Source organism: Pipistrellus hanaki (assembly GCF_964339955.1).
Source record: "Pipistrellus hanaki genome assembly, chromosome: 5".
In the NCBI taxonomy this organism is placed as follows: domain Eukaryota; kingdom Metazoa; phylum Chordata; class Mammalia; order Chiroptera; family Vespertilionidae; genus Pipistrellus; species Pipistrellus hanaki.
This window is the reverse complement of record NC_140507.1, coordinates 73054427-73082280: the sequence shown is the minus strand read 5'-3', so window position 1 is coordinate 73082280 and position 27854 is coordinate 73054427. Positions and strand designations below refer to the sequence as shown.

Genomic DNA, 27854 nt, shown 5'->3' with positions numbered 1-27854 from the left:
CCTCATCTGCAACGTGGAGATAATATTTAATGAAAACAACTACTACTATTAATGTTATTACTTTTTCACCTCTGCAAGACACTACATTTGGGGCTGCATTATTCCCTGGGTGGGGCCCCCCTGGGCACTGTGGGGTGTTGAACAGCATCCCCTGCCCCCATTCACCTGATGACAGGAGCACCTCCTGGTCAGGACGACCAGAAATGTCTCCAGATACCCTGAGGACACCAAGGATCGCCTCGGCCAGCACTCCTGCTCACGCCACAGGGTTGGGTGCCTGTGCTGAGTTAGTTGAGCTGAGAGCAAATGCTAATGAGAATCCCAGCTCGGCACGTTTGCGGTGTGACCTTGGGCGTGTCACTCGTCTCTGCGCCTCACCAATGGCCCATCCCTCCTGAAGAACGTGGGGTTCAATGAGCCACAGTCGGTACACCTTATCAGCCGAAGTCAGTGGTCACAGCACTCACCACAGCTGGGGTCTTCTGGGAGATTCGGACCCACAGTCCTGGCCCCTGCACCCTCCCCGCTGGCTGCCTCCTCTCCGGGCCCCAGGTTCAGGGCACCACACCGGCGGGCGTTGGGAACACTTCCTGTGCGGTGGTCGGTGGTGCCCACAGGACCAGGTGGGCCAACCAGAGAACACAGCTGGCGCTGTCCCACTTCCTGCCCGGGAGGTGTGTCTCACGCTCTCTTGCCTCCACCCTCAAAATAACATATCCCACCCCTCCACCCTTCCCCCTACCAAAGCGACCGGCGCCAGCTGCAGCCGGGGCACACATCTCAGGCAGGGGCTCCCAACTGCCAGCACAAAGCCTGCCCGCTGGGAATGTCTCCCCTTCACCAGTCTGCAGGGCGACCTGGCCTCCCCCTGCTCTGAGCCTCCCGAGCTCTGAGCAGACAGGCTGGCTGGAGGAGGGGCCTCCTTACCCCCCCACCCCCACCCCCGGGGGACAGGGGACCCTCTCTGGGCAGAACTCCCAGGTCCCAGGTGCCTCCAGTCTTCACCTCAAGACACTCTTTGGTGTGTGGGGGGAGGGAGCGCTGGTTGCCAGGACAACAGCCCCCCATCTCTGCCTGGGAACAAAGGGGCAGCCAGGAGAGCCAAGAACTGTGCGTTCTCTCCCTGCCAACGTGACTGGCACGTCCCGGCAGCTGGCACTCGGAGAGCCGTGTCCTGAGTCTCCGGGCTGGCCACCCCAGACAAGGCCTTCAGTGTGGGGGTGGTGGCTGTAGCCTGGAGGGACCGAGTTCCTGGTAAGCGGCCCCTAGGCCTCTGTCCTTCCGGTGCCTTCTGACCAGGAAGTCCGCACGCTCTGCCTCCCGAGCTTCACTTTAAGGCCAGGGGGCCTCAGATGTCTGGCTGGGAGCTGGATGGGCCACCAAGGCCAGGAAAGCAGGGGACAAAAGCCTGTGGAGACCTCCCTGCAGCCAGACCCCTGGCCTCTGGCATTCTGGGGCTGAGGGTGCCAGCGGGACCCGCCTAGCCTGGAATGGGCTGGCCCAGGGACAGTGTGTCTCAGCACATGTCCCCTCCCCCTCCTCCAACCCAGGTGACCGGGCAGGAGGCACTGGACAGCTGGCGCCACGGGGGAGGGGCAGGCTGGGGGGAGGGGCTCGGAGGTGGCGCCGGACACAGGCCAGGCCTGGGCCTGCCTGTTAAAGACCCCGGCTTCCTTGGCTAGCCGGCCAGAGGAGACAAAACCTTGCCTGCTGGCCATGGGGCAGCCGCAGCGGTCAGGCCGTCCCCCACTGGCTGGTTCTGTGGCTCAGGGGAAGACATGGGCAGGCCTGTAATGGCTGGGTTTGGGCCACCAGAAAAAAACACAGGACACACGGGTAATCAAGTCATTTCTTAGCACTCGTATGTCGTTGGCCATATTTAGGACAAACCTCTGCTTGCAAGTATTTTTTGTGTATCTGGAATTCACATTTAACTGGGTGTCGCATATTTTTATTCGATAAGCCTGCCACCCTAGGCCGGGGGCTCTGGGAGAGGCAAAATTGGGCTCCCCAACGTCCCCCCAGACTTGCTCTTCAGCTGGTAGCAGCCTCAGAGATGGCCCTGTTGTCACCGCCCCCCCCCCATACCCAAGGGCCCCCAGCCAGAGGCCCATGTTAACCTCACCTTCTGAGCCATGGCCTGCCCACTCTTTCTCTCTGCAGTCTCTCTCCCATCGCCCTCTCTCCCCGAACACACTGCTAGGGGCCATGAGCTTCCACCTGCCCCCCACTCTACTGCTCTTCCTTGCTTTGCTCTGCTGTCTCAGAAGCTTCTGTCCTCTCAGGACCCCAGGCTTAGCCCATGGCCCCAACCTGAGTCAGGTCCTGTCCCTCCATCCTCAGACCTCCAGTACTCCCACCTTCCTCCTGGTAGAAGCCCAAGTCCTCCCTGCTCCCCCAAGGCCCTGTAGGACCTACCCCAACTCTTTTCGGACCTCCCCTCTTCTCCCCCTCCCCCTCACTCACTCTGCTCCATCCACCGGGCTCCTTCCCTGCCCCTGAAACAGGGCAGAGTCCTACCCCAGGACCTTTGCACCAGGTGTTGCTGCTGCCGGATGCACACCTCATCCAGAGAGCCACTCAGGCAGTTCAGCCACCTCCCTCCTGGAGGTCTCAGCTCAAAAGTCACCACCTCAGTGAGGTCTCCCTTGTCCACTTTGTTTGAAAACCACAGACCACCACTCCGACTCTCATCTTCCTTTCTGCTGCAGTTTTCTCCACCGCTCACGCCGCCTTCCAACAGACTCTGTAATGTGTACAGTGGTGCCTCACACAACGAACTTAATTTGTTCCAGGAGCAAGCTTGTTATGCGAAAAGTTCGTTATGTGAAACGCGTTTTCCCATAACAATACATTATCTTGATTGCTGCTACTTCCAGGGACGTTTTTCTTTAGATCGTCATAAATTCTCTTGGCTTTGTGACAGATAATATCTTGGGTTGTTACGTCACCTTTCACCTGCCTGTCCTTAATCCAAATCGCTAATAGCCTCTCCATTTCCTCGTGGATTGAAGACCTATGTTTTTCATGAAATAGTTTTGATACTCCTTTGGCTACTTTGGCTGATTTGATTGCATCCTTATTTGTCAAAATGGTGAAAATGGTGGTCTTGCTGAGGCCAAACTCTTTGACGAGGTCACACTGTTTTACCCCACATTCACTCCTTCTAATTATTTCCTGTTTCATTTCAACAGAAATCACCTTCCTGCTTTTTTTAGAAGCCATGATATAAAAAAAATATTGAGTTTAACTTAAAAGGACGACTGCTGTGATACGTGCGTGATTTAATTCGTAATGAAAAACGATTGCCGCGATACGAGCTTAAGTTAAGCGCAGTGACTAACGACTGCCTGCAGTGCCTGCGCGGAAGGATGCAATACATCGGCAGCGATAGTGGAAGCTCGGGCGAAGCAGTCGTGGAAGCTCGGGCAAAGTGGTCGTGGAAGCTCGGGCGACTTCATTGTGTGAAACGAAGTTCGTTGTATGAATCATGAAATGAAGTTTGTTGTGTGCAGCATTCGCTGTGCGAGGCGTTCTTTATGCGAGGCACCACTCTTTGTAGTTCTGTATTTCCGTCTCCCTCCAGGAGGGCAGGGGTTTTCTCTTCCTGGTTCACTGCCACCATATCCCCAGAAGGACACACAGGAGGCACTTAATAAATAATTTCTCAAAGAATCAACATCATGGCATCTGGAATGTCCTCCTATAACCGCCCCCACACACACACACACCTTTGTAAGTACTACCCTTTCTTCAAGCCTCACCTAAAAAAGGCAAGGGCATGCTCTAACCCAGTGGTCGGCAAACTGCGGCTCTTTGGCCCCTTGACTGTGGCTCTTCCACAAAATACCACAGCTTGGGCAAATCTGTTTTGAAGAAGTGGCATTAGAAGAAGTTTAAGTTTAAAAAATGTGGCTCTCCAAAGAAATTTCAATCGTTGTACTGTTGATATTTGGCTCTGTTGACTGAGTTTGCTGACCACTGCTCTAGCCGATTTGGTTCAATGGATAGAGCATAGGCCTGGGGACTGAAGGGTCCCAGGTTCAATTCCGGTCAGGAGCACATGGCCAGGTTGTAGGCCCGATACCCAGTAGGGGGTGTACAGGAGGCAGCTGATCAATGAGTCTCTCTCATCATTGATGTTTCTATCTCTCCTTCTCCCTTCCTCTCTGAAATCAATAAAAACATATTTTAATAAATAAAAAAAATAATTAATAAAGCCCTAACTGGTTTGGCTCAGTGGATAGAGTGTCGGCCTGCGGAATCAAGAGTACCAGGTTCGATTCCGGTCAGGAGCATGTACCTTGGTTGCGAGCACATCCCCAGTGGGGGGGTGTGCAGGAGGCAGCTGATTGATGTTTCTCTCTCATAGATGTTTCTGACTCTCTATTCTCCCTACCTCTCTGTAAAAAATCAATAAAATATATTAAATAAATAAATAAATAAATAAATAAAAATAAAAAAGTGGGCTTGTTTTCCTTTTCCAGGGCTCTGCAGGGAGGCCCAAGGGATCTTTTGAATGTCCCCACCTGTCTTCCTGACTCTGCTCTAGAGTCTTCTGTGGCTCCCCAGTGTCCTCAGGACTCTGTCAGTCTGGCCCTTGCCAACCTAACTCCAACTCCATCTCTCCTTGACACCCCGGCCCCCACAACATTCTACCCTCCAGCCTCTTCTGTACCTTCACTGAAGGCACTGAGCCCTCTGCCTTGAACAGTTCCCCAATACCTCCACCTGCCTGGCCACTATTCTTGTCTTGGGCCTCAGCTTAGACGTCACCTCCTCCTGGAAGCCTTCCAGGACCCCCCTCCACTCCCTTCCCAACTGGGTCCAGGCCCTCCTTTGGGCTCCACCAGGCCTGTGCACCCCCCCTTCACAGTCCTGATCACTCTATTTCATCTGCCTGGTCACCAGAGCCAGCTCATCCATCAGACACAGGAGACCCGGGTTCCACAACACTTTTAGGGATGAACAAAATGGTTATATTTTAATTTCTCTGAAAATCAGTAGAAAAAAATTAATTAAAATGATACCAAGGCAGCTGCAAAAGATCATTTGTAGCATTTTTTTTTTCATGGAGGGAGGGACCTGCGTTGGCAGAAGTGCCCTAGGCCTGTGAAGGTCTTAGTGTGGTCCTGCTGGTCGCATGTGTGTCTCCCTACTGGACGAGTGCCGGGAAGGCTGAGGTGGACACCAGGTCCCCAGGGCTGCCTAGCAAGGGCCTGGCACACAGCAGGTGCTTAATAATTGTCTGTTGAATGGATAAAAATGCAATGATTACTGGGTCCTCAAGGCCAGGCCTGGTATGGCTTACACATCATAGGAGATGCTTGATAAATGGATGATTGGACGAGGCGAGGGTCAGAGGGCAGACAAAGGACACCTGGACCAGGCAGAGACCTATCTGGGGCCAGCAGCACCACCTTGTGGCGCATGGCGGCTGGCCTGCTCCTCCCTCCACTGCCCTCAGTTGAAAAGAACTGAAGAGTTTTCAGAGTCCTCCCACTGGCAGCGGTGGAGTGGAGGAAGAAGGGGAAGGGGCGGGGAGGAGGAGGAAGAGGAAGAAAGATAAGGAGAGAGGGAAGAGGGGGGGGGGGAAAGAGGAGGAGGAACCCGAGGAGGGGGAGGAACAAGAGAAGGAAGAGTGAGGAGGTAGAGGGAGAAGAGGGGAAGAGGCAAAGGAGGCAGCAGGCAAAAATCTCAGAAACAATGACTTGGAAGACAGAAACTCTGGGTCCAAATGGAGGTATGACATCACCTTTCCTTGAGGGCAATACCTGTCCGGGAGCTCCCGAGGCTGGGCGGTGACAGATTTTCCATGAAGACATGGCTGGGGCAGAGAAAGGGAAATGGGTCTAGGGGTAACCAACAAAATAAAAAGGATCAACATTGAATAAATTTTTAGTATAATTATATCCCAAATATCACATGTGATATACTTATAGCCCCAAAAGGTCTTCATTCTGAATATGAAGTGAGCTGGGCGTCCTGTGTCTGGCAACCCCAGCGTGGGGGAGACTGGGGGGGGGGGGGGCAGGAAGGCTGGGAGGAGGACTGGGCAGTGGTGGTGAGAGCAGTGGTGCAGCTGCCTTTTCCTTCCCCTCCTCCACCACATGTGCACATGCTCAAGGGCGAACGTCCTTGACTCCGCTCACTGGGGACTGGAGGGTGGGGGTGAGCCGCACACCGTGGAAGGAGATGAGCAAGAAGGAGGTGGGGCAAAATCACTAGGACATTATTTTCCAAATCAGAATTGGGTTACAACCCCTTAACCAGGGACATTTTGGCCACGTCCCAGCTCTGAAGGCCACTCAGGAGCTGAAGACTGCCAATTATTTATTAAGAAACACAATTTTATTTTTTTAATTTAAAAAATATATATTTTATTGATCTTTTACAGAGAGGAAGGGAGAGGGAGAGAGTCAGAAACATCAATTTAGATAGAAACATTGATCAGCTGCCTCCTGCACACTCCCCACTGGGGATGTGCCCGCAACCAATGTACATGCCCTTGACCGGGACCTGGGACCCTTGAGTCGCAGGCCGATGCTCTATCCACTGAGCAAAACCTGCTAAGGCTATTTAAAAATTTTTTTAAATATGTTTTGTTGTTTTTAGACAGGAGGAGAGAGATAGAAACACCAATGAAAAAGTAACATTGACCGGCTGCCTCTTGCATGCTCCCTATTGGGGATTAAGCCTGAAACCCAGGCATGTGCCCTGACCAGAAAGCAAACCTTTGACCTCTTGGTTCATGGATCGATGCTCAACCACTGCACCACACTGTCAGGGCTACCAGTGACTATAGAGTTATATGACTTTAGAACTGTGTGACTTTGTGTGTTTAAATATATTTTTATTGATTTCAGAGAGGAAGGGAGAGGGAAAGAGAGATAGAAATTTCAATGATGAGAAAAAATCATTGATTGGCTGCCTCCTGCAGACCTCACACTGGAGATCTCACCCACAACCCAGGCCTGTGCCACGATGACCAGAATCGAACCCCGGACCCTTCAGTCCGCAGGCTGATGCTCTATCCACTGAGCCAAACTGGCTAGGGTTCCATATTCTTTCCGGAAGTTCCAGAAGTCTCACCTCAACCCACATAATTTAGCAGAGGCGGCAAACTGGTGGCCCCTGGCGGGGTTTTATTTGGTTCAGCAGTTTTCTAAAAGGCAGGGCAGTGCTGGTACAGCCTGGAATTCCCGAGGACCTACCATCCCTAGGTGGTTCTCCGCAGGACAATGCTCTGCCCTGTCTAGGCAGGGCATGCTGCCACCCCTGGGGACATGTGCGTGGAGAACGTGGTTTACAGACCAAGAGGATAGTTATTTTGGAAGGGGGGGGGGGGGGGAATCCCAATGGGTGTGGCTTCAGGAAGGAATTGGTCAGAGAGTCACGTCCAGGACCTCCTCCCTGCATTGCCTGGGTGGCGGTCTCTAAGCCTCAGCTTTCGCTCCTGTAAGATGGGGAAATGGGGACACAGGTGTTGGAGGAGTAAGGGGCGCTCTACAGCTCAGGGAGGGCAGGAGGCACTAGAGATCTGCTCACCATTGTGGTTAAAACTGATAAAATGCCGAAACCGGTTTGGCTCAGTGGACAGAGCGTCAGTCTGCGGACTGAAGGGTCCCGGGTTCGATCTATTCTGGTCAAGGGCATGTACCTTGGTTGCGGGCGCATCCCCAGTAGGGGACGTGCAAGAGGCAGCTGATCGATGTCTCTCTCTCATCGACGTTTCTAACTCTCTATCTCTCTTCCTCTCTGTAAAAAATCAATAAAGTATATATTTTTTTAAAAAATGTTAAAATGTCGGGCCGCGTTTGGCTGCCTCACCCTTGTGCCCCCGGTGCGGACGTGGTCCCTGACACACGGAGTTCTCACAGCCTCGGTTTGGCCACCGAAGAAAGGAGGCCCGGGGGACACAGGACAGCGCCCCCCTCCCAGGGCCAAGTTCTGAGGGGGTCTGGACGCGGCGGGGGCGCCCTCGGCTGGACCCGGCGTCGTACGGGGTCTCCCCAACCCCCGGCACGTGCAGGGGGCGCGCGCCCGCCCCCGCCCCCGCCCCCCGAGCCCCGCCCAGCCCGGCCCGGCCTGGCCCGGCCTTCACCGGGGGCTCCAACGTCCCGGGACGGAGGGGGCGTGGCCCGGGCGGCCCCCCACCGGATTGGTCCTCCGGGCCGTCACTCCCGGCGCCCGCCCCCGTATAAAAGCCCTCCCCGGGCCGGCCCGGACGGTTTCGGAGTTTGCCTCCAAGTCCCGGTCGTGCGCCCCGGACGTCCCGCTGACCGCGGTGAGAGGCGGGTGCCGGTGGAGGTGGGGGACGGGGCCGCCGAGTCTTGGGGCGTCCCAGGGCTGGAAGCAGCGGGGAGGGCCTTCCCCGGGGTCCTGCGGGCCCTTGCGGCCTGAGGGGAGGGGTCTCCGGGGGCTGGGAGTCCCCCCGCCCCCAATCCAACTTGTGGACCAGGCTCAGACTTTCAAACGCTCTCCTCCCGATTCCTGGGGCTTCCGCGCTCCTCCCGGTTCCCGGGACTTTCAGGGGGACTTGCGAAAGAGCCCCCTAGAAGCGGCCGTAGGAAGGGGTGGGGGACAAAACCCCGTCCCAAACCACATCCTCGCCAGGTTGGAAGTGAATCTGCTTCCCAAACGCCGTTTGGAGGCGCCGCTGCCGTCCTGCCCCGGAATCCCGTCCCCTCCGGGACTCCGAGCCCAGCCCGCCTCCGCCTCCGCCTCCGCCGCTCCCCGGGGAGCAGGCCCCCTCCCCGCGGATGGTCCGCCCCGCTTCTGACCCCGGAGGTCAGTGGCCGGCCCCGCCCCTTTCCCCCAGCGGATTGCACAAGGGGCGGGGGAGCGCTGGGGAGGGAAGGCCTACCCTTATCTGAGGCCTTGGGACCTGTGTCGGGACTGAGAGGAGGGGCTGGGCCTGGAACCGGGAACTTTGGATCTTAGCTGGACGGCTGGGCTACTCCATCAGTCCCAGCCCGCTGCAGGCAGGTTGTAGACCCCCGAGGACTTGAATGGGGTGCTGGCACCTGCAGGGGTCGTCCTTGGCTATACAGGTTCCAGGGGGTGGGAAGGAGGACCTCTAAGCTGCCCAGGTGAGCTCAGGGGAAGGCGAGGGGGACTCAGGTGATGATCAACAGGGACAAGTGTGTCTCCTCACCCCACTTCCTGGTTGGGTGAGGCGCTTTTGTAACAAGTTGGGACCTATGGAACAAGCAGGACTCATTTCTGATGGTTTCTCTCGTACACCTCAGCCAGAGTGGTGTGGCATGGATCTGTTTATTGAGCACCTACTATGTGTCAGGCTAAGCACCACAGAAGCGGCATCTCCTCCAGTCTGGGGACTCTGAGCTGGGAAAGGTTATCTAAGCTAAGAGGTATTGCTGTGGTTATCGAGGCTCCAAGGAGGGGCGCTGCCTTTGCAAGCTCCCGCTGCCGGTGAGGAGCAAAGCTAGGCTTAGAACCCGACTTTGCCCTGGCTCAGTTGGTTAGAGCGTCATCCTGCCCCCAAGCTTGCAGGGCACATACAAGAACCAGCCAACCAATGGACAAGGAAGTGGAACAACAAATAGATGTTTCTCTGCCCCCTTCCCATCTCTCTCTCTCTCGAAATCAATAAAACCTTTTTAAAAAGCAAACCGGTTAAGACTCCAGAACTGGTGCTCTCAAAACATCAAGATGGCCCAGCCGGCTTGGCCCAGTGGTTGAGCGTCGACCTGTGAACTAGGAGGTCACAGTTGGATTCCTGGTCAGGGCTGTGGGCTCAGTCCCCAGTGTGGGGCGTGCAGGAGACAGTCAATCAATGATTCTCATTATTGGTGTTTCTATTTCTCCCCCTCTCTTTCTCCCTTCCTCTCTGAAATCAATAAAGATATATGTATTTTAAAAACACAAACATCAGGTTGCACTTGGGGATGGTGAAACACATCTGGGCTTCTTTCCTCTAGAACAGTGGTCGGCAAACTCTCGAGCCGACTTTTTGGCCCCTTGAGTGTGGCTCTTCCACAAACTACCACGGCCTGGGCGAGTCTATTTTGAAGGAGTGGTGTTAGAAGAAGTTTAAGTTTAAAAAATGTGGCTCTCAAAAGAAATTTCAATCGTTGTACTGTTTATATTTGGCTCTGTTGACTAATGAGTTTACCAACCACTGGTCTAGAAGGAAACTCAGAATCCAGGTCAGGCGTTCTGAACAGGCTCACTCCAGAACTGCCTTTGGGACCAGCCTTTAAGGCTGGCACTACCGTGAGCCCATTTTACGGGGAGAGGACTGAGGCTAGCGAGAGGAAGCTCCTTGCCCAGCACAGCAGTGTGGGCAGAGCTGAGGCTCTGCAATCTAGTGTGAGGCTATTCTATCCATCTCATCTCACCTGGCCAGGAAAACGAAGCACATGTGTGCCTCACATCCACCTGCAAATGTGTGATCAGACTCATCTGAGGAGCCTCCCTCACACACACCCGAGTCTGACTTGCAGTGCAGCCAGGCATGGTCTTTCTAATAGCTTCATAGCTTCTTTTACCTTTTGTTTTTTAAGCTTAAATAAAAAAAGTAATATTATCTACCCGGCTCAAAAGTCAGAAACCTGCTGCAGCTACCCGATCTGCCTCCCTGAAAGGTGGCCGCCTTGAACAGTTAGCTGTGTCTCCTTAAAGATTCTGTACAGCCTGGCTGGGTGGCTCAGTTGTTTGGATCGATGGATGTCCTGTGCACTAAAAGGTCTCAGGTTGGATTCCTGGTCTCGGCATGTACTGGAGGCAACTGATTGATGTTTCTCTCCTCCCTCTCCCTTCCTCTGTCTCTGTAGAGTCAATGAAAAACATTCTTGGGTGATGATTTTTTTTTTAAAGATTCTGTACAAATGCAAGTAAACACTTTTATTACCCCATTCAAACCTTTGTCTCTTTGCAGTATCTTGGTCCATGTCAATTATATGTAAATACCCATTTCCCCCCCCAGGGACTGGGCTAATCTGGTATTTTCTTTAGTCTCCTGCTGTTGGACAACACAGGTACACCGCCTCTGCCCACTTGGCAATCCAAGTGTGAGACTGTCCTCACAGTGAGGTTTCTGGGCCAAAGGGAAGAGGCGTCTTGAAATTTGGTAGCTGCTGGCAAATTGCGCTCCACAAAAGTTTTGCTTCATAGGTGTCTCTGGAGTAATGAAACAGGTGAGCCCTCAGAGGGCTGCCCCCTGACCTTACCTTCCAAGGAATAGCCCTGGGTCAGCTGCGGCAGCACCGGGGAGCTTGTTAGAACTGCAGGCTCTCAGCCCTGCGGAATCACCACCTGCTCTTGAACGGCCCCCAGGTGCCTGAGGGCTCTCAGAACTGGGGTGTGTTGGGGTTGTCAGAGTGCAGGTGTGGGACGGACTGTACCTGACTAGTCCATCTGTCCACAGTGCGTGCTTCTGAGAAATGTCTACCAATGAGCCAGAAGCCCCTGCCAACACCCAGGCGACAGCTGAAGAACCTGTCCAGCAGGTGAGGAAGGTCTGCGGGTACGGGGTGAGGCTTGCCACATCATGGCACCGGGGAAGGGAGCCAGGGCGCTGCTGGCCGCACATGGGGGTTAAGAGCAGTCTTTCTGACGCGGTGGGGAGAGCCAGCCGGCAGAGCTCCGACAGGTGCCCCACTAACAGGTGGGGCAGGAGAGCGGGGAATCCAGGGGCTCTTGGGAGAACAGGGGTACAGTGTGAAAAATGTCCTCTGCCTCTGGAGGTCCTCTTAGGGTCCTCCTTCCAAGAAGTCAGTCCCCATCCTCATCCCTCCCCCACCCCCAGTTTAAATAAAAGCCCCTTTTCATAGACTATTGCGGTATCACCTACATGGCATTAAATTCTCCCTTTGAGGGTGCTACTCAGTGACTTTCAGTGAACTATCAAGTTTTGCAGCCATCACCACCGTACAGTTTTAGAACATTTTTCATCTTGCCCAAAAGAGACCCAATACCCAGTAGTAGTCACCCCCACCCCACCTCCCTTTCCCCTCGGCAACCACCCTAGTTTCAGTCTCTACGAGACCCTTTGTGTGGCTTCTTTTACTGAGTGTGATGTTTTAGGGGTTCATCCATGCGGTGTGTGTCAGCGCTTCATTCCACTTAACATAAAAATACCATTTTAACCATTTCAAAGAGTATCCAATGCAGTGGCATTAAGTACACTTACAATGGGCAGCCATCCCCACTCTAATCCCAGAACTTTCTCATCAGCCCAAATGGAAATCCCATTCCCATTAATAGTCACTCCCATTTCCTCCCCCCACCCCAACTCCCACCCCCCACCCCCCCCCCCCCCCGGCCCCCGGCAGCCACCGCTCTGCTTTCTCTCTGTGGATTTACCTATTCTGGTGTGGCTGTGCACCAGTAAAACTACTTACAAACCAGCAGCAGTGGAATGGTGTTTAGCCATATAAAGGAATACAGTTCTGACATGTCCTGCAACACAGATGAGCTTTAAAGATATGCTCAGTGAAATAAGCCAGACACAGAAAAGGCAAGCGCTGTGTGACTCCACTTACATGAGGTTCCCAGGGGAGTCAGGCCCACAGAGAGGAGAGTAGATGGTGGGACCCAGGGGCAGGGGATTGAGTGTGTATGGGATAGAGTTTCTGTTTGCGAGGATGAGAAAGTTCTGGAGACAGATGGTGGTGGTGGTTGCGCAACAGTTTGAATGTACAACAATGTGAATGCTGCTGAACTATACACTTAAAAATGGTTAAAATGGTCAATTTGATGTTGCCTACATTTTCCCACAATTTAAAAAAAAATAAAGCATTCATGTATGCTGCTACATAGATGAACCTTGATCACATCATTCAGAAAGAAGTCAGATACAAAAAGCCACAGAGGATATGATTTTGTTTATGTGAAATGTTCAGAATAGGCAGATCCATAGAGAGAGAAAGCAGACTAGTAGTAGCCAGGGCTGGAGGGAGGGGAGAATGAGTGACTGTTAATGGTTACAGGTTCCTTTTTGGGGTGATGGAAAAGTTCTAGAATGAGTGGTGATGATGGCACAACCTTGTGAGTCTACTAAAAACCACGTAACTGTGCACTTTAAAAAACGGTGACATTTATGATGCGTGAACTTGATCTCAATCAAGCTATTAGGAAAAAACCAGACAAGGATAAAAGTGTCCAGTGGTGGGACAACTTGGGCTGTGGGCCTAGTTTGCAGACCCAGCTTCTGACCGAAAGCTCTGCGAGAGTAGGGGTCTTGTCTCTTGTCATCGCCTGGCGCACAGTGGGTGTCAGACACATTCAAACACATGGGCCGCGGAGCTAAGACAAAGGAAGCTCAGTGCAGCCCTGAAATTCCGGCGTGGGCAGCTTCGTGGGTCAACCTCCAGGGTGAGCTGAGCTGTTTCCTTGGCCGTGAGTGAGAGAGAGAGTGCTGGTGCCTGAGTTTCCGGCCCAGCGCCCCCGCCTCGCCACGCCCGGCCCGGCCCACCTCAGCTCTTCTCCCGCAGCCCAGCGTGGTGGACCGCGTGGCCAACATGCCCCTCATCAGCACCACCTGCAACATGGTGTCGGCAGCCTACACCTCCACCAAGGAGAGCCACCCCCACGTCAAGACAGTCTGCGACGCCGCGGAGAAAGGCGTCAAGACCCTCACAGCGGCTGCCGTCAGTGGGGCCCAGCCCATCCTGTCCAAGCTGGAGCCCCAGAGTGAGTGAAGCCCGGGGAACGTGGAACCTCCCTTCCTGGCTGTTATGGGAGGGTCTGCCCCGCCCCCGGCCCTGTCCCCCCAAACTAGGGCCTGACCTTCCCGGGACCCCTTGGGATGCTCACGTGCAGTAACCATCCTATTTCTGTCTTGTTCCTCCCCCGTAGTCACATCAGCCAGTGAATACGCCCATAAGGGGCTGGACAAGCTGGAAGAGAACCTGCCTATCCTACAGCAGCAGACGGGGAAGGTACAGACCGCCGCCGGGAGCCCTGGCACAGGGACCTGCCTGGGTATTGAGTCTGTGGTCCACCTGGACCACTAGTGGAATAGACACGTGTGACAGCTTACTCCTGACCCTCTTCTGCATGCCCCTCACACCCCAGACCCATTTCCCGCTGAGCAGGTGGATGAATGATCTCAATGCCAGCCAGATCTGCTCAGAACCCCCTCATTTCCCACCTGCCCAGAAAAAAGCCAAAGCTCCATGCCCACCCCCCCCACACACACACAGCCCACATGGCCCCACCTGATCTGGCCCCACCATCTCCCTGCCCTCATCGCCCACCTCTCTTGCTCCATTCCAGCCACGTTGGCCTTCATACTCAGTGTTCAGTAACATCAGACACAATGGGGGGACAGTTGTTGCCCTCATGGAACTCACTCTGGGGAGGGGAGGGAAGCAACAGTGAACACCTGCTCAGGCCTAGCCCAGGACCTTTGCACATGCAGTACCTTCTCTGTGGACCAGGTTTTTCATTTTTATTGTTATTAAAAATATATATCTTTATTGAGCCCTAACTGATTTGGCTCAGGGGATAGAGTGTCAACCTGTGGACTCAAGGGTCCCAGGTTCGATTCCAGTCAAGGGCATGTACCTGGGTTGTGGGCACATTCCCAGTAGGACGTGTGCAGAAGGCAGCTGATCAGTGTTTCTCTCTCATTGATGTTTCTAACTCTCTCTCCCTCTCCCTTCCTCTCTGTAAAAAAATCAATAAAATATATTAATATATATATATATATATATATATATATATATATATTTTTTTTTTTTTTTTTTTTTTTTATTGAATTCAGAGAGGAAGAGAGAGGGAAAGAGAGATAGAAACATCAATGATGAGAGTGAATAATTGATTGGCTGCCTCCTGCACGTCCCCTACTGGGGATCAAGCCCGCGACTCAGGCATGTGCCCTTGGCCAGAATGAACCTGGGACCCTTCTGTCCACAGGCCAATGCTTTATCCATTGAGCCAAACCAGCCAGGGCCTTCCTTTCCCTCTTAAAGATTCTAGCTCTGCACTGCTTAGTAGAACTTTCTTTGAGGTATATGTACTTTCTCTTCACTGTCCAATATGAAAACCACGAGCCATACAAGGCTATGAGTCTTTAAACTGTGTCCAGTGTGATTGAAGAACTCAATTACTAACTTTAATTATTGTAAATTTAAATAGTTACTTTTGTTGTTGTTAATCTTTACCCGATGATATTTTTCCCATTGATTTTTAAAATATATGTTTTTATTGATATTTAGAAAGAGATGAAGAGACAGAGAGATAGAAACATCGATGAGAGAGAAAAGTCAATTGGCTGCCTCCTGCATAGCCCCCACTGGTCTTAACCGCAATACATACTGGCTCAGTGTTCACCCTTTGGGATCACCCAGGAGCAGGAACTCCTCCCTGGGCCTCCCTGGAGGCTGGGGTGCAGGCGTGGGGCTACCTAGGTACAGAGGGGGTGCAGAGGTGCTGATGCTGGCCTGCCTTGTAGGTCCTGGCGGATACCAAGGAGCTCGTGTCGTCTAAGGTGTCCGGGGCCCGAGAAGCAGTGGCCAGCGCCAAGGACACAGTGGCCACCAGAGTGACAGAGGCAGTGGATGTGACCCGGGAAGCTGTGCAGAGTGGCATGGACAAGACCAAGTCCGTGGTGACCAGCGGTGTTCAGTCGGTCATGGGGTCCCGCATGGGCCAGATGGTGATGAGTGGGGTGGACACAGTGTTGGGCAAATCAGAGGAATGGATGGACAACCACCTGCCTATGACAGATGCGGAGCTGGGTGAGTGTGGCCCATGGGCCTGAGACCCCTCCCTGGGCTTCCCAACCTGGGCCCCTCTCAGCTACCTGGAGTCTGTCCACTTGCATGAACATTTAAAACAGGGGTCTTCAAACTACGGCCCGCGGGCCACCTGCGGCCCGCAGAGGAGTCTGATCCGGCCCGCCAGGTTTTTTGGGCAGTGAGCGCAGCCGAGGTGTTACAGTAGGAATTAGTAGTTCATATAGTCCGGCCCTCCAGCTCTCTGAGGGACCGTGATCTGGCCCCCAGTTTAAAAAGTTTGAGGACCCCTGATTTAAAAGAACAAACTAATGCCAGAGGTGGGAGGAGGGGGTGGTGAGGGAACAACAGAGGAGAGTCTGGGTGATTTCATTCAGGATTTAAGCACCTGCTGAGCACCAGGCCCTGTTCCAGACACAGGGACACAATCAGTGAGCAGGACGGAAGCCTCTTTGCAGAACTGATGATAGAACCGTGACCAGTGTTCGAGAGAGAAAAATCAGCGTGCCAGGAGGGGGTGGGAGAGGGTTTCAGGACACAATATGGATGAGGAAGTTTGCATTGTTAGAGGTCCCATGGGAAGGCGGCATTTGAGCACAGAGCTGGAGGCAGAAGGGAGCTAGCCATCTCGATGTCTAGGTTGAGAATGGTCCCAGGAGAGGGAACAGTCCATGCAAAGACCAGGAAGCAGAGCCTTGCCTGTGTGTTGGAAACACAGCCATGAGGAGAGAGAGAAAGTGAGGGCAGGGGAGGGATAGGAGCAGGTCTTGCAGTGCAATGTAGGCCAAAGTGAGGAATAAGGGTCTGACCCTGAGGAAGGAGCACTGGGGATGGAGATGGGGGGTGAGGGCAGAGGAGCCACTGGACCTGAGGAAGGTGCTTACAGGCACCCTCTGGTGGCTGCTGCTGGGAGGACAGGCTGGGAGGCAAGGGTGGGAGCTGAGAGACCAGGGCAGATGCAGCTGTCCCGGTCCAGGCCCCTGAAAATGGGCCCTGACCCAGGTGGGGTAGTAATGAAGACAAATAGACAAACTGGGGATAAAACCATTGGAGACTAAGCAGCCAGTCCTGCTCATGGTCTGTACTTGTCCCCTCATGCCCATGGCTCTGGTGGTGGCTCTTGATGCCACATTTGAAAGATGGCCTTCTTTGTCACGTGCCGGGACTTTCAGTGTGCCAGTCTGTCAGCTTCCAATGCCCACGGCAGCGAGGCCCCTGAGGGCTGCAAGTGGCGAAGCACCATGTTCCTTCCAAGGGCAGCTTGGCCCCGGCCCACCGGCCACGGCTGGTTTGTTTGAATGAGGAGCCAAATATCTGGGAGGAAGAAAAAAGTTGAAGATGGGCAACATCAGGGTTTTCCACTGCTGCGCTGCTAACACTGGGGCCGGGTTGCCCTCTGTGCGGCCATCCTGGGCACTGTGGAGGCTAAGCAGCATTTCTGGTCCCCAGATACCCGATGCCAGGAGTACCCCAGTTGTGGCAACCACAGATGTCCCAAGACATTGCCCAGCGTCCCCTGGGGGGCAGAATTGCCCCCAGATGAGAACCGCTGCTCTGCCTGTTCTGGGACTTCATACACAGCATGTGGAATCACGTGATTCCCTGATGGGTGGACAGCCAGTCTTTATCTCCAGCTCTTTTTCCATCTGGGATTCCCACAGATCGCTCGTGAAAGTGTCGCTTCTTTCTCTGTAGCTGGAACACTTCCATGGAGAAAGTTCTCGCTAATTTTGATTACCCCGAGGTACAGCTTATTGAGGAAGAGCAGGGAAAATAGCATGATGGGCGGGTTCACCAGCGCCCTCCATGGGTCCTTAGCAATTTTGTGTTATAGGTTTGAGCACATGGATTAGCACGACATATTCCAGTCCGGAGTGTTAATTTTGCTGACACTTCATCTGTCCCATTATTTGTGGCCTTGGGAACCCTCTTGAGTTAGCCGAGATCCACACTTCTCCCTGGAGCTCCGGGGGAGGGCAGGCCCTGGTGCTCCGGAAATACTCCAGGAGGTCTGGCGAGCTCCAGTCCTGCAGCAAGTGGCTTGAGCGCGGCATGTCACTTGTCCTTTTGATTTCCAAAACCCAACTCTGCACCTCTTGAAGGATGGGACCTGGCTGATGTTTTCCCTGCCGAGCCCCAGGCCAGTGCCTGCTGCCCTAGGAGGAGCTCAGCCTCCGTAAGAGCCAGCTGTGGGCCATGGCCCCTGAAGGCAGGAGGAGAAAGCAGGGTCTGCTGGAGGAAGGTCTTGCGCCAAGCTTGAAGCCACAGCAGAGAACAGATCCGTCTGAGCAGCTGTGATTTTTTTGCATCCATCCACTGAGGATGAAATCCCTGTGCACACCGTGCTTACAGTTCTGGGTCGCCTGTAGCTATGAGGAGCTGTGGCAGTGTCTTATTAGAAGGAGGTGTATCCTGGTGCGGTGGCTCAGTGGCTGAGCATCGACCTATGAACCAGGTCAGGGCACATGCCCAATTGCAGGCTCAGTCCCCAGTAGGGGGCGTGCAGGAGGCAGCTGATCAGTGATTCTCATCATTGATGTTTCTGTCTCTCCCTGTCACTTTTTCTCTGAAATCAATAAAAATATATATATATTTAAGAAGAACTAGGCGTGTTAGTCTGGGGTTCGGGTTAGGAGAACAGCCCTTCCCCCGCCCCCAGGATTCTTCCCTTTGCCCAGGGCACCTCCATGGGACCTTGCCAGCTTGCTCAGACGTGCCAGGAATGCCAGATATACTTGGCCTAAATGACAAAGCTGCTTTCACTTCCAAGGACAGAGCTCAGGAGCGCCCAGAGAGCCATGGAGAAGTTCTAGAAATCAGTAGAGTTGGGTTAGTCTTTGCAAACCCCCTTTGGTGGAGAATAGGGAAGAATCCATTTTTCTCACAACACAGGCTTTTATTTTTGCTGCCTCAAATTATTGCATGTCTTTTTGTTCAGGTTTTTATTTTATTTATTATTATTATTATTATTTTAAATATATATTTTATTGATTTTTTACAGAGAGGAAGGGAGAGGGACAGAGAGTTAGAAAAATTGATGAGAGAGAAACATCCATCAGCTGCCTCCTGCACACCTCCTACCTGGGATGTGCCTGAAACCAAAGTACATGCCCTTGACCAGAATCGAACCCGGGACCATTCAGTCCGCAGACTGACGCTCTATCCACTGAGCCAAACCAGTTTCGGCTGTTCAGGTTTTTAAATGTCAGCATGAAATAATTCTTCTACGACAGTAGTCAGCAAACTGTGGCTCGTGAGCCACATATGGCTCTTTGGCCCCTTGAGTGTGGCTTGGTGTTAGAACCACTTCTTCAAAATGGACTCGCCCAGGCCAAAAACTGACTTCTGTGCATGGGCCACAAAGTTTCAATTGCACTGTACGTGCGCACCCATACGTGGTATTTTGTGGAAGAGCCACATTCAAAGGGCCAAAGAGCCGCATGTGACTCATGAGCCGCAGTTTGCCGACCACCGTTCTAGGACATCTCTTCCCAAGCTGACTATAAAGCCCATCTAGTCTACTACCTGCTTTTACATATAAAGTTTTATTGGCACATAGCCACACCCATTTGTTTATATTTGTCTATGGCTTCTTTGGCATGGTAAAGGTAGAGCTGAGTAATTGAGGCATGGTATAGCCTACAAAACCAAAAATACTGACTGTATGGCCCCACACAGAAAAAGTTCACCAATTCCTGGATTAGAGTATGTTTCTTCCAGAATTTCATGTTTATAAAAATAACTGAATTCCTCTGATTGAAAGCTTACCTTATCACACAACAGGTCAACATAGGATTTCATTGCTTTATTCTCCACTGCCTTTCACTTCTGATGCAGTGCCTGAGCCAATTTGTGCAGTGCCTGCACAAATATGTGGCTAAAATGGAGCTTTCACTTTATCATCAGAACAGCTCTGCTGTCCGGTCTGACCAGAGCTTATCTCTCATTATTTTGGTCATATGTTTGTGTTCCCTGTACTGTTTATTTTATAATCTTTTTAAAAATCCTCATCTGAGGATATTTTTTCCCACTGATTTTTAGGGAGAGTGAAAGGAAAGGGGAAAGAGAGAAAAACATTAGTGTGAGAGAGAGGCACATCCATTGGTTGCCTCCTGCATGTGCCCCAAATTGGACCGGGAATGAACCTGCAACCCAGGTACATGTCCTTGACTGGGAATTGAACCCACGGCCCTTTGTGATGATGCTCTACCATTGAGCCACACTGGCCAGGTCTATTTGATCATCTTTATGTTAAATTTTCCTGATTGTTTTAGAATCTTTATCACTTATTATAAATAAAAAGCCATATAATTGGCTGTAAATAATAAAAAATAGCTAAACTTTCATTTGTGTGCCTCTTTTGAGTATAGGATAGTCCAAATTTCACACTTCAGGTGATTCTGGCTGTGGTACAGGAGAAATTGAGGCTTACTGGCAAAATGGCTTCTGCTTAGACTGCAGGGTAGCAAACATTTTCTTAACAGGCCAGGTAGTAAATATTTTTTGGCTTTTTGAGCCACACAATCTTTGTTACAACTGCTCAACTCTACCATCATAGCATGAAAGCATAGATGATAGGTAGATGAATGTGTGTGACTATGTGCCAATAAAACTTTATTTATAAGGGCAGGTGGCATTTGGCTCAGGCCATAGTTTGTGGCTCCCTGCCATAGGTCTTTATAAAGCAAGTGAGTTAGTAAGTCTGGATTAAACCCCAATCAGGTTATTTATAAAATGCGAAGTTGTGTTTTGTTTTAAGATATGTTTTTATTAATTTCAGAGAGAGGGAGGGAGAGGGAGCCAGCAACATCAATGATGAGAGAGAATCATTGATCACCTGCCTCTTGCATGCCCCCTACTGGGGACTGAGCCTGCCACCCAGGCTTGCGCCCTGTCCGGTAATGGAATTGTGACCTCCCGGTCACTAAGGGCAAACTTTTCACTGCGAAGTTCAAGTTTAAAGGAGCAGGATAACATCACCAGGAAAGGCAGTTTCCATACTCTGTCTTATACCCACATGAGCACTTTCTGGACTAGTTATCACTGCTTATTAAGAAGCTTCTCATGTAGCTCAAACTTCTCTCATCAAGGACGGTGGAGAACACGGGGTCAAATGGCCGAGCTCCAAGTCCTGATGTGCTCCTTCCAGGCTGTGTGGCCTTGGGCAAGTCGATTAACCCCTCTGAGCTCCAGTTTTCTCAACTGTAAAAGTGGGAGAACAGTGCCTTCCTCACAGAGCTGTTAAGATTTGACAGGAATTCACAGGAAGCATCTAGAACATTGTGAAAGATTGGCCACTATTAATATATTCCAGGCACTGGTACTGGGTCAGCTGACATTTTCTATGAAGGACTCGATAATAATTATTTTAGTCTATGTGGGGCAAGAACCCACGTACTCCACTGTTGTAGTTTGAAAGCAGCCAAAGACAATATATGTATAAGGAACATGCATTATTGTTTTCACTGGTTGTACAAAACCGGAAACAATTTGGATGTGTAGTTTGCAGACCCTCGTGCTAGCCTAGTAAGTCTGGATTTAAACCCCAATCAGGTTACTTATAAAATGCAAGTTTTGTTTTGTTTTAAGATATGTTTTAATCCTGGGAAGTTTGGTTCTCATCACCCCCATTTCGCAGGTGGGGAAAAGTGAGGCAAGGAAGTCCTTCACTCCGAGGCCTCAAAGCTTGCAAGCATCAGACCCGCATAAACTTTTGGGCAGTCCATGCGAGTGAGACACATACTCTGAAGTGTGCACCGGGGAGCCTGAGCTGCTTGCTCTCTCTGCATCCCAGCCTTCCTAATGCTTCTGCCCCCCCGCAGCCCACCTGGCCACCACTCTGGAGGGCGCCGACGTCGCCCCCATCGCCTCGGTGCAGCAGCAGCGGCAGGAGCAGAGCTACTTCGTGCGCCTGGGCTCCCTGTCGGAGCGGCTGCGCCAGCAGGCCTTCAGACACTCGCTGAGCAAACTGCAGCACACCAGGCAGAGGGCCCAGGAGGCCCTACTGCAGCTGACGCAGGCCCTCAGCCTGGTGAGACCCCGCCCACGGGGGGGGGGGCGAGGGGGCGTGGCACCGCACGGCAGCATCCGCTTCACAAACCTTCCCCAAGCCTAGTGGCCGGCGCTCACCATTCTCCACGGCCACTGGGCTGGTCCATGGGCTGTGGTCCTGCGTGAGTGCAGGGGCCGCCGTAACAGAGTCCCATAGTCTGGGCAGCTTAAACAGACATTTCTTACTCATTGTCCCAGTTCTGGGGGCTGGAAGTCCAAGCTCAGGTGTTGCCAGGCTTGGTTTTTCCTGAGGTCTGCCTGTTTCGCTGCAGATAGCCATCTTCTTCCTGTGCCCTCACTGGCTGTCCCTCTGTGAGTGCCTGGTCTTTTCTTCTAAGGACACCAGACACGGAGGAAGGCCCCCTCTTTGACAACCCGACCTGCAGTATAGTCACACCGAGGGCCAGGGGGTTAGGGCTTCAGCGTGTGCATGTGGAGGGGACAGAGGTCAGCCCTGACAGGCCGGCTGGAGGCTGGGCCTCTGTGGGCTCCTCCCCTAAGACAGCTCTTCCCCCGGAAGTGGTCTGAGGGACCCACGTGCGGTGAGAGCACATAGCACTTTTCCTTTTGTTGAAAGTCAGTTTCATAGACGTATGATTGACCCACAATGAAAACCACCCCTTTCCAAGGGTAGCACTTGAGGAGTTTTATAAATACAAATGGCCATGTCACTGCCACCGAAATTGAGATTTGGAATATTTCCATCACCCCATACAGTTCCCCCTGCCTCTTTACAATCAAATTCCCCACCCAGGTCTTTTATTTTTCTGTTCCCTAAAGAGCTAAATTGCTGTTATTAACTTCCTCTGCTAACTATGTCTCCTCTCTTTTAAAATATTTTTAATTGTGGAAAACCACATGTAACACAATGTTACCATCATAAGCATTTGTAAGTACAGCTCCCTGGCGTTAAGCACATTCAATGCTGTTGTGCAGCCATCACCACCTTCCATCTCTAGAATTTTCTCATCTTCCCAAACTGACACGTGGTCCCCATTAAACACTAACTCCCATCTCTCCTCCCTCAGCGCCTGTCCCCACCGTCTACTTTCTTTTTGTGGATCTACTCCTCTGGGGACTCCTGTGAGTGGAATCACAGTGCTGTCCTGTTGTGACTGGCTTATGTCACTGAGCATATGCCCTCCAGGTTCAGCCCCGCTGTAGCAGTTGTCAGCGTTGCTTTCCTTTTTAAGGCTGAATGATGTTCCATCACAAGCACTTTTAAGCCTCTGCTCTTCCATCTGTGACCTGTTGGCCACAGCCTGTCAGGCAGCCAGGCCTGGTGCAAGGGGAGGGGAAAACAGACAAAATGGGAAAATTGCTGCAGAAAATTTGTGGCCACTGGGTAGCTATGGAAACAGCATGTAAAAACAGCATGTAAAAATTCCTCCCTGACCTCCCGGATCTCAGAGAAAAGGAGGGCTCCCCAGGCTCCTGTGGAAACACCCTCCCTGGAATGTGCTGGGCTGTGAGCTTGGCCAGGCCGGAGGCGGCCTCTCTCACTGCTCTCTGTCCTCCTCCAGATGGAGAGTGTCAAGCACGACGTCGATCAGAAGCTGGTGGAAGCTAATGAGAAACTACACCAGATGTGGCTCCACTGGTACCAGAAGCAGCGCCAGGGCACGGAGAAGAGCCTAGCGCAGCCAGAGGTACCCACTGTGGGGCGGGCATGGTGCGTGGGGCCCTGACTTCCCCTTCCACACCTGTGTTTGTTGGACCCACCGCCTGCAATGCTGCCCAGCCTCGCCTGCCTCCCGTTAACTGCCTTCAGGACTCACCGCACCTCCCCTGGGAAGCCTGCCTGGTTTTCCGCTCCTGCGTGTGGGTGTTGCTTCTCAACCTGGGATGTGTCTCAACCTCCTGAGGTCTAAGCTACGTCTTAAAACTTTTGTAACCTTCCCTCCCCTATCGCAGCGCCCCATCGGATCTTCATTTCACCCGTCTGGCTCCTAGTAACTGGTTCCTCCAGTCTGGCCCACGCACTGGCCCCTTGTACCCTGCTCTGACTTTTGCCACCTGTACCAACATTCATCTCAGCTTTCATTGAGTCAACAACATCTAACACAATTCTCACGCCTCATTCCGAACCATACCCCCGTCTGAGGCCTGTACTGACACTAGAGCCTCTCAGATGTCAACCGACATAAGGCCATCTGCAGGGCTGTTAAGGTGAAATTAGCTCAACTTGTACTTGGATGTTCACAGCAGCATTATTCACAGTGGCCACAACGGGGAAACAGCTGACTGATGGGGGGATGGATGGACAAAATGTGGCCCATCCATGCAATGGAATGCTACTCAGACATAAGGAGGAATGATACACACTAGGACATGAATGAACTGTGAAGACAATAGGCTCAATCAAAGAAACCAGACAAAAACAGACAACCAAAAAACACATAAATATGATTTCATTTATGTGAAATGCACAGAACAGGCAAATTCACAGAGAGTGAATTAGTGGTTGCAGGGGCTGAGGAGGGAGTTCCTTTTGGAGGTGATGGCATGTCCTGGAATTAGAGGTGGGGGTTACACAACCTCATGATTAAACTAAAAACCACTAAAAGGGTGAATTTTCTTATATGTGAGATATATATATATGTATATGTGTATATATGTGTGTGTGTGTATGTGTGTGTGTGTGTATATATGTATATGTATATGTATATATATATATGATTAAATGAGTTCATAAGTGAAGCACATCTGCTATAAAAGTGACATTTATAAAAACTCCATGACTATCTCTATAAATGCATCACTGCTCAGCATTCAGACCCAAACTGCCGAAACCATGTGTCTTCCTCCCACTGCTGAATGCAGCAGCAGAAGATGCAGATTTTGACTCTTGTCAGCAGCTCCCTTGCAGGTTCAAGTCCAGAGCCCTCAGCGGACAGTGCTCAGGGCGGTCCTGCTCTATCTCTTTCCTGGCTGGGAAACTTCTGCCTAGAACGTTCTTCTTGACCTTCTCTTTTTCCCCCCAACTATTAAAAAATCAATTTTGAGATATAAAAATATCTTGTACTTTAAAAAAAATTATAATTATTTTTAAAAATATATTTTATTGATTTTTTACATGCTAGTGAAGTTGAACATCTTGTGCTTATTGGCCATCTGTGTGTCTTCGGGGAAATGTCTGTGCCTGTTTGACCTGTGTATATCGCACGGTTCAAAACTCTTAAGAGCCGGCCCTGGCTGGTGTGGCTCAGTTGATTGAAACATTGTCCCATACCCCAAAAGGTGGAGGGTTCAATTCCCGGTCAGGGCACATACCCAGGTTGTGGGCTTGATCACCAGTCGGGCGCGTGCAGAAAGTGGCCAATTGAAGTTTCTCTCTTGCATAGATGTTTCTCTCTTTCTCTCCCTCCCTCTCTCTAAAAATCAACAAAATTTATTTTTTAAAAACCCCCAAAACTCTAAGAACCGGTATTCGGAACGATAGTGCGAGGCGGTCTTCCTATGAAGGTTTTCCTAAGGGTGGGCGCTAGAACCCCGGTTCCCTTTCCCAAAGCAGTGATCCTGATCGCCCCACCCCACGCTCCCTTCTCAGCAGGTGGAGTTCCAGACGCTCAGCATGCTGCGTGACATCGCGCAGCAGCTGCAGGCCACCTGCGCCTCGCTGGGCTCCAGCATCCAGGGGCTGCCCGCCCACGTGAAGGACCAGGTGCACCAGGCTCGCCGCCACGTGGAGGACCTCCAGGCCACCTTCTCCGGCCTTCATTCCTTCCAGGACCTGTCCAACTCCATCCTGAAACAGAGCCGCGAGAGCGTCGCCAAGGCCCGGGAGGCCCTTGACCACATAGTCGAGTACGTGTCCCAGAACACGCCCATCACCTGGGTGGTGGGACCCTTCGCCCCTGGAGTCGCTGAGAAAGCCCCAGAAGAGAAGAAGTAGGAGAAGCAGGAAGGGGGTTCAGGGCTCAGTCTGTTCCCGAGTGGTCAGCAAGGAGCACTGGACCCCCTTGCCTCCCAGCCCATCATGCCTGGGGGGCTGGGATCCTCCAAACAGACCATTCTGGGCCTGGAGGAAGTGTTCTGAGCCTTACCTCATCGGTCATTGATGTGAGGTTTCTGAAAAATGGTTCTCTGAAGGTTTTAAATTGTTTTAGAAGAAGGTTCCAAAAATATTTTTTCTTCCCTAAAAGCCAGGGATCTAGCTCTTCTATCCCACTTCTTTTTCTACATCAAGGGCCAGAGACCCGTCTTTAGTCCCGGACTTGGACTTCTGGTCTGTGAAGTGGGCCTCCTGCGGCAGGGAGGGGCTGCCTGGGTGCATTGTAGAGCGGGAGGGGGCGAGGCCTGCCTGGCAGGCCGGAGGTGCCTGGAGCTTCAGTGTTGCCTTAATAAATTTCATCTGCAGCTGAGTACAGGCATGTGTGTGTCTCTGTGTGTTCCCAGCAGCTGAGCAATTCTGGCGTCTCTGTGGCTGGAATTTTTGCTCTGCTCACAAGGGTGGGCAGGGGTGGACTTGCTGGTTTGAAGTCTGGCGCTCGGTGCCTCAGACAGGGCCTATAATGACTATCAGCCATGTGCCCACCGCCCTTGCTTGGCCTGGACGTTGCTGAGAAGGGCCGGTGCAGGGGCCTTCCATCCCTGCCCTGGCGTGTGGCGTGTGCCGGTGCCGGCGATTGTAGGTGTGTGGGGGAACAGTGTGGCAGGATGGCCCCCAAAATGTCCACATCCTTCTCCCGGGACCTTCCATGGCAAAGGGACTTTGTAGATGGGATCCAGTTAAGGATCTGGAGATGAGAGATGACCCAGGATTATCGAGGTGGGCCTCAGCGTCATCACGAGGGTCCCATGTGAGCGGGAGGCTGCAGGGTCAGAGTTGGAGGAAATGTGAGGACAGAAGCGGAGATGGGAAGATGCTCTTGAAGACGGACGAGGCCACGAGCCAAGGATGCAGGCGCCTTCAGAAGCTGAAAAGGCAAAGGCAGGAAACTGATTCTTCTTTGAACGTTCCTTCTGGAGGAACCAGAAGGAACCAGCCGGCCAACACCCTGATTTTTGCCCCCTAAGACTCGTTTCGGACTTCTGACCTCCAGAACTGTAAGATGAATTGCTGTGGTTCTTTCAGCCTCTGTGTTTGTGCTCATTGGTGACAGCAGCTGCAGGGAACTCCCACCAGGTGTAAAGAGTAAACGTTGCCAATGAACCTGACTGCAGTGGCTCAGTGGTTGTGTCGACCTATGAACCAGGAGGTCACAGTTTGATACCGTCAGGGCACATGCCTGGGTTGTGGGCTCAATCCCCAGTAGGAGGCCTGCAGGAGGCAGCCAGTTAGTGATTCTCTCTCATCTTTGATGTTTCTATCTCTCCCTCTCTGAAATCAATAAAAGTATTTATTTTAAAAAGTTACCAATGAATAGGACTCAGCTTGTCCACTGTATCACTGGCTGTGTTCCCACTGACCTTTGCTTACAACACTGAAGCCAAATCCTCTCATTTATCTCCTGGCCCAGGGCTGTTCCGTTCACTTCCCGCACAGACACCTCAGCCTTGCCGTTTAGGTGCCCCCACTTGACAGATGACAAAGTGGGAGCACACAGCTGGGGAGCAGGGTTTCTACTCACAGCCACGTCCACAACGCAACACTTCGGCTCGCTCTGTTTGCTGCACGGTCCCGAGGGCCAGGCAGACTGCCCCTCGGTGCTGTCGGGGCGCTGCTGACCCCAGCTCAGCGGTGGGACGTGGGTCCCTGGTGTGGGCCCAGGTGGGGGCCTTTCCCTCTGTGTCCCACACTGTCACCCCTGAGATCCAGCTTCAGGTGCAAAGATGGTGTAGTGACGGAGCCTGACGCTCAGGTTCTGTCAGGTCACATCGCACATTTGAGTCTGAGTCATTCTCAGTGGGGGGCCCCCATGGGCACTGTGGGGTGTTGAGTAGCATCCTTGACCCTCATTCACTCGATACCTGGAAAACCCCTCCCCAGGCGTGACCCCACAGGTGCCCTCAGAAATTGCCCAGTCAGGAGAATGATGTAATACCATAATCAATAAAATTAAAAAAATAAATTGCCCAATCACCCTGGGGTGAGAACCATGGAGTTAGTTCCATTCCAAACACTTACTTTCCTGCCTTTTGCTTAAATGAATC

At 52.2% G+C, this 27854-nt stretch overlaps 1 protein-coding gene across 2 annotated transcripts; it reads left to right on the top strand.

Annotated features, from left to right (window-relative positions):
* Positions 1–8198: 8198 nt before the first annotated feature.
* On the top strand, positions 8199–26125 carry PLIN3 (perilipin 3). 2 transcript variants are annotated; one of them, XM_084883657.1, is made up of 8 exons: positions 8199–8287; positions 11393–11474; positions 13461–13659; positions 13825–13907; positions 15425–15710; positions 21530–21738; positions 23282–23407; positions 25312–26125. In XM_084883657.1, exons 2-8 carry the CDS (start codon positions 11409–11411, stop codon positions 25651–25653), a joined length of 1311 nt encoding a protein of 436 aa, XP_084739783.1. In that variant the 5' UTR covers positions 8199–8287; positions 11393–11408; the 3' UTR covers positions 25654–26125. The 2 variants fall into 2 exon arrangements, with proteins under 2 accessions (XP_084739783.1, XP_084739782.1); XM_084883656.1 differs by having other exon boundaries at positions 25309–26125.
* Positions 26126–27854: the final 1729 nt, after the last annotated feature.

What these genes read in the sequence shown, in the direction of transcription:
- PLIN3 (XM_084883656.1), top strand. Translation starts at nt 11,409, where the DNA reads ATGTCTACCAATGAGCCAGAAGCCCCTGCCAACACCCAGGCGACAGCT. An exon ending in CTGAAGAACCTGTCCAGCAG is followed by an intron (nt 11,475 to 13,460) that starts GTGAGGAAGGTC and finishes CTTCTCCCGCAG; the next exon opens with CCCAGCGTGGTGGACCGCGT. An exon ending in TATGACAGATGCGGAGCTGG is followed by an intron (nt 15,711 to 21,529) that starts GTGAGTGTGGCC and finishes GCCCCCCCGCAG; the next exon opens with CCCACCTGGCCACCACTCTG.